The 5,046-nt window shown below is 30.9% G+C and overlaps 1 protein-coding gene across 1 annotated transcript; it reads left to right on the top strand.

Annotated features, from left to right (window-relative positions):
- Window positions 1–1,449, top strand: LOC108488764 (S-adenosylmethionine decarboxylase proenzyme 4-like). Its single transcript, XM_017793049.2, has one exon. The coding sequence runs from the start codon at window positions 209–211 to the stop codon at window positions 1,220–1,222; it is 1,014 nt and encodes a 337-aa protein (XP_017648538.1). The 5' UTR covers window positions 1–208; the 3' UTR covers window positions 1,223–1,449.
- The last annotated feature ends 3,597 nt before the right edge of the window (window positions 1,450–5,046 follow it).

Genomic DNA, 5,046 nt, shown 5'->3' with positions numbered 1-5,046 from the left:
ATGAATCTTGGTTGCCTCACCCGCATGCCTTTCCCACTTCTCTCTCTCTCTAAAAACTTCCCTATAAAACCCACTCTCTCCACTTCTTCTTCAATCTTCATCCCTCTCTCTCTATTTTCCTTCCTTCTGATCCATTTTCCCAACTTCCACTTTGGGTTTTCCTTGTTCTTTTTTTCGATTTGGTCGAGGGTTTTTTTTTTTTTTAGCAATGGCTGTTTCAGGTTTCGAAGGGTTTGAGAAACGCTTAGAGCTCCATTTCTTTGGGGACGATAATGATCCAACGGTCACCACAATGGGACTTAGGCTGCTTGATTTTGAATCACTGGAAAATGTGTTACGTGTCGTTCAATGCACTGTCGTTTCGGCTGTCGGGAACCATTTCTTCGATGCTTACGTGTTGTCTGAATCCAGTTTGTTTGTTTACCCCACTAAGATCATCATCAAAACATGTGGGACCACTCAGTTACTCAAATCGATTCGGCCGTTGATTCACTTGGCCAAAAATCTCGGCCTTACGATATGCGGGTGTAGGTACACCCGAGGTACTTTCATCTTCCCTAAATCACAGCCTTTCCCTCATATTAACTTCAAACAAGAAGTTATTTACATTGAAGAAAATCTCCCCAACAATCTTTGCTTTCGAAAAGCTTCCGTTATGCCTTCCAAGAACCCTTCGTATTCGTGGCATGTTTTCTCCGCCGCTTCTGACAACGGAGCTCATTTCTCCGACGGTGAATTCACCATGGAAGTTTGCATGACGGAGCTCGACCGAGTCTTGGCTCGGAAATTCTTCAAAACCGGTGGAGACTCAGCTGCTAAAGAAATGACCGAGTTGACTGGGATCGGCAACATTAACCCTCGAGCTTTGATTTGCGATTTCGTGTTTGATCCTTGTGGGTACTCCATGAATGGCGTCGACGGTGATCGGTACTCCACGATCCATGTCACACCTGAAGATGGGTTCAGTTACGCTAGCTTCGAGTATGTTGGGTCCGTTTACGATGACCAAGACGACATTGTTGAGACCTTGAAGAAGGCGGTTCAAGTTTTCAAGCCAGCGACAGTTTCTGTTTCAACGACGAGCCATCGCCGTGAAGTTTGGACCAGGGTAGCTCATGCCATGGAACCATTAGGACTCAAATGCCGGAGTTTTGCTATGGATGAGTTCCCCACCGCCGGTACCGTGGTCTTCCAAACGTTCACGGCGGCTCGCCGGAAATAAAACCAGAAAAAGACGTCATCAACAACAACGACAACAACAAAGGTAGATAAAACGTTAAAACCAGTGGAGTAGAGAGGTTTAGTTGGGGGGGAAATTTTTTTGTATGAAAAATCTAGGGGTTAAGAAAAAAAAGGTAAAATTCTAGTTTTGGTCCCTCAATTATACTCAAATTTTGGATTTATTCTCTATATTTTAATTTGACATAACGTGATCTTCTAATTTTATAATATCATTAATTAGTTCAAATAGTTAACATAATTAACTATTTTTATTAAAATGTTAATGTTGATTTTTTCTTAAAAATATCATTTTCAACCCATTGAATGGAGGAGGTAATTTTAAGAAAAAATCATATAAGCATTGGAATGGTTGATTGTGTTAGTTATTTGAATAATTAATTATAATAAAATAGATAATTAAATTATGTCAACTTAAAATATATGGATTAAATTTAAATTTTGAGTATGGTAGAGGGACCAAAAGTAGAATTTGACCTTAAAATTATATATATGATGATGTGAATGGATTTGATTGGTTGAAAAGGGTGATGAATGTGGGGTTGACTTAAGTTAAAAGGTAAAAAGTAAAAAAAGAAAAGGTGATGGTTTTGGATGCATGACGTGGCAGCATCAGAAAGGTGGGGAGCAGGATATGTGGGAAATTGGGATAACCATGATAATGCACCCCACTTAGTTTTGTCACGCCTAAAAGAATTTTGATGTTATATATTTAGTGGGGAATATGCTCATGGTTTTTTTCCCCTTTTTTTTTTTTCTTTTTTGATGGTTTATATGAAAATGAAAAATTTTCTTTTATATTTTTGCCTTTTGCCATTTTGTCTTCTTTGTGTCTCTTTATATACGTTCTTACATCTTGTATATAATTATAAAAAAAAATAATCCGATTCAAGATTCAGCTCAGAATCCGACCAGATTAATCTTTTTATATAATAAAACTCTAAAGACCCTTTTGAAGAAGGGAGAAGGATGGTACTGAAAATAATCCTATTTGGATTATCTTCTTTCTCTCTACTCTTAAACCAGAACACTCGTCCCTTTCTTTATTACCGTTAATACCTTGTATCAACACGTCTCAATATTTTATGTTTAAATTTTGAATTTATTTAATTAAATTTACGAGCTACGTGAAAATATTCGAAATTGATCCACTCTACTCAACTTCATAATAAATTATAATGTCTTGTCTCTGTATTTAACCAAATTTATTATATTTAATGTAAAATAATGAGTCAAATAATTGTGAACTTTGCATGAGACCCTTCATATACATTAAAAATCTTTACAATGATTATATACGTAGCTCGCATGCAAATCACCACGTATCATATTATAAAGACATAGTTTTTTGTCCTTTTAAAAAGCTAGTCGATTTCATGTTTTTTCTTTTTTTAAATGAATTGAAAACAATAAAATGGAAAAGAAAAAGAAATACAGGTTGAATTGCTTAATGAAATACTGGTCAACGTTTGTCCAACAAAAAAACAAGGCCCATTTAAGAAGACTTTATAAACTCATTAATATCAAATTAGGGTTAATATATTTGATATCGACTTCGCTTCATTTGATATCTAAATTAAATGGTATAATCTAGTCTAATAAATATTTGATATATTTACTCTAGTCTTATAGATATTAGACTTATGTAAATATATTAGGTTTATATTCATAGTTTTGTAGATATATAATATATACTATTATTAATTTTGGTTAATTGATTAATTACCTAATTTCAAATCAAATTAATCAATAATTAAAATTTAAAAAAAACTTTTAATTAATTTCTGATTGAATTAAATTCGGTGATCGATCGATTAACCAAACTAATTTGATCGATTAATTTTCTTTTAGCCGAAATTTACACACCCTTATTAAATTTAACTAAATTATGTAATATTTTATTGTTAATTATTTATACTTATCAATGACTAACCATTGATGACAATGCGTTAATGTTATAGAGGGATATGTGGATAGCCTAAGAAATATAAACTGATAAAGTAAATAAATAAAATTGCGGTTTTTCTTATTAATTTTATTAATAATTATTTTGTCAGTCCCACTTCAACTAATACATTGTATACAATAATTTGATTTTAGGTTTTGATATTTGTTTAAAATATTTGTCCTTAAGTATTATTGATAATTGTTTTTATAAAATTAATAGTTGTTTTAGAATATAAATACGGGTTATGTAATTACATATCACACTACCAAAATAATATTAAAAATTACAATGTAATTGTATTCTTCCAATTAAACATATCTAGTGAATTAGAGTTGTTTACAATTACAAAAGAATAAAATTATTATCTTGATAATTGCATTTTCATCCAATTACTTTATATGACCAAATAAATCCTAAAATAACATAAAGGAAGAAATGAAAAAAATTGAATTATCTCAAAGTTAATGCCTTATTTTAATGGTAAGGTTAAGGTTCTAGGATTTTTAAACCTACAGGATCGAGTCTCATCTTATGTAAATCATGTGTGGATTATTAATCTATATTTATTCTTAGCGGTGAAGCCAAAAATTATCTTTTGGGGCTGAAACTATATATTTTTATGTGATTTGAAATGTAATTTTATCATTGTATTATAGTTTTTAAAAGATTAAATTTAAAAAAATATAATTTTCAGGATACAGTACAATTTGATGATTTACTAATTTATAGTTTTATAAAATTTAAAGGAGAAAATACTATTTTCCCACTGGGGATTGGCCCTACAAACTCCTATTGGTATTGCCCCTATTTATTCTGGTTTATGACTCACCTTGTGTGAGCCTTGTAAATATAGTTTGGTTTAGGTTGAAGAATATTTTTGTTAGCAATCCAATCGCGCTTTATAATAATCAATTCTAATTATAGTTATTAGAATGCATTTTTGTAATTGTAATTATCACTATATTTGTAACTTAACTTAAATTTGTATGTATTAATTGAAATATAATACAATTGCAAATTAATTTCTTTAGAAATAGCCTGATTTTGAATTATGTTGTATAAAAAGAATAATTTTATAACTAACTAAATTTAATTTAATTAAATATTTTTATTTTTACTTTTTACTTTTTACTTCTTTTAACAATTAAATTCCTTTTTATTTGACCACTTTGTGATACATGATTATTTTTATTTTCTCTAGAAATCATGCTTGAAACTTAATAATTGTGGGATCAATTCACCTCATCAAAAAAGGAAACTTTTTTCAGTTATATATATTTTTAAATTTTATATAATTTATTTCACCAAAAATTGAAAAATGATCCCCATAAAAAATTTTACCTCACCAAAAATTTGATTTGACAAAAAATTGAAAATGACGGACCTAATTTTAAAAAAATTAAAAATAAATCTTTTATACAAAATAAAAGAATGTTTATCCGCCTATTAAAACCTTACAAATTTTTAAATTTTTATGGGTAAATTACACCAACAATCACTCAACTTTGAGAAAATAATAAAACAGTCACTCAATTTTAGAAAAATAATAAAATAGTTACCCACTAATATTTTCCATTACAAGCTAACAGAATAGGTGACGTGCCAATTAACTTGCCATGTTGGACATGTTCCTGTCATCCCTCTCACACGCCACCTCCCATTAAACAACAAAAACAAAAAGAGAACATGGGGCTTTTTCACCATTTTTCTTCATCCCTCTTAGCTCCCACACCACCACCTTTGACATTGGCCACCTCCACAAGCTCACTATCATTTAATCACCACACCAACACTATCACTCCTTTGCTGAGACACCACCACCAAATCCCAACCCCTAAACATTCTAGACCCATGAAATC

This window comes from Gossypium arboreum, chromosome 3, assembly GCF_025698485.1.
Source record: "Gossypium arboreum isolate Shixiya-1 chromosome 3, ASM2569848v2, whole genome shotgun sequence".
Lineage (NCBI taxonomy): Eukaryota > Viridiplantae > Streptophyta > Magnoliopsida > Malvales > Malvaceae > Gossypium > Gossypium arboreum.
This window is presented reverse-complemented; position numbering and strand designations above follow the sequence as displayed.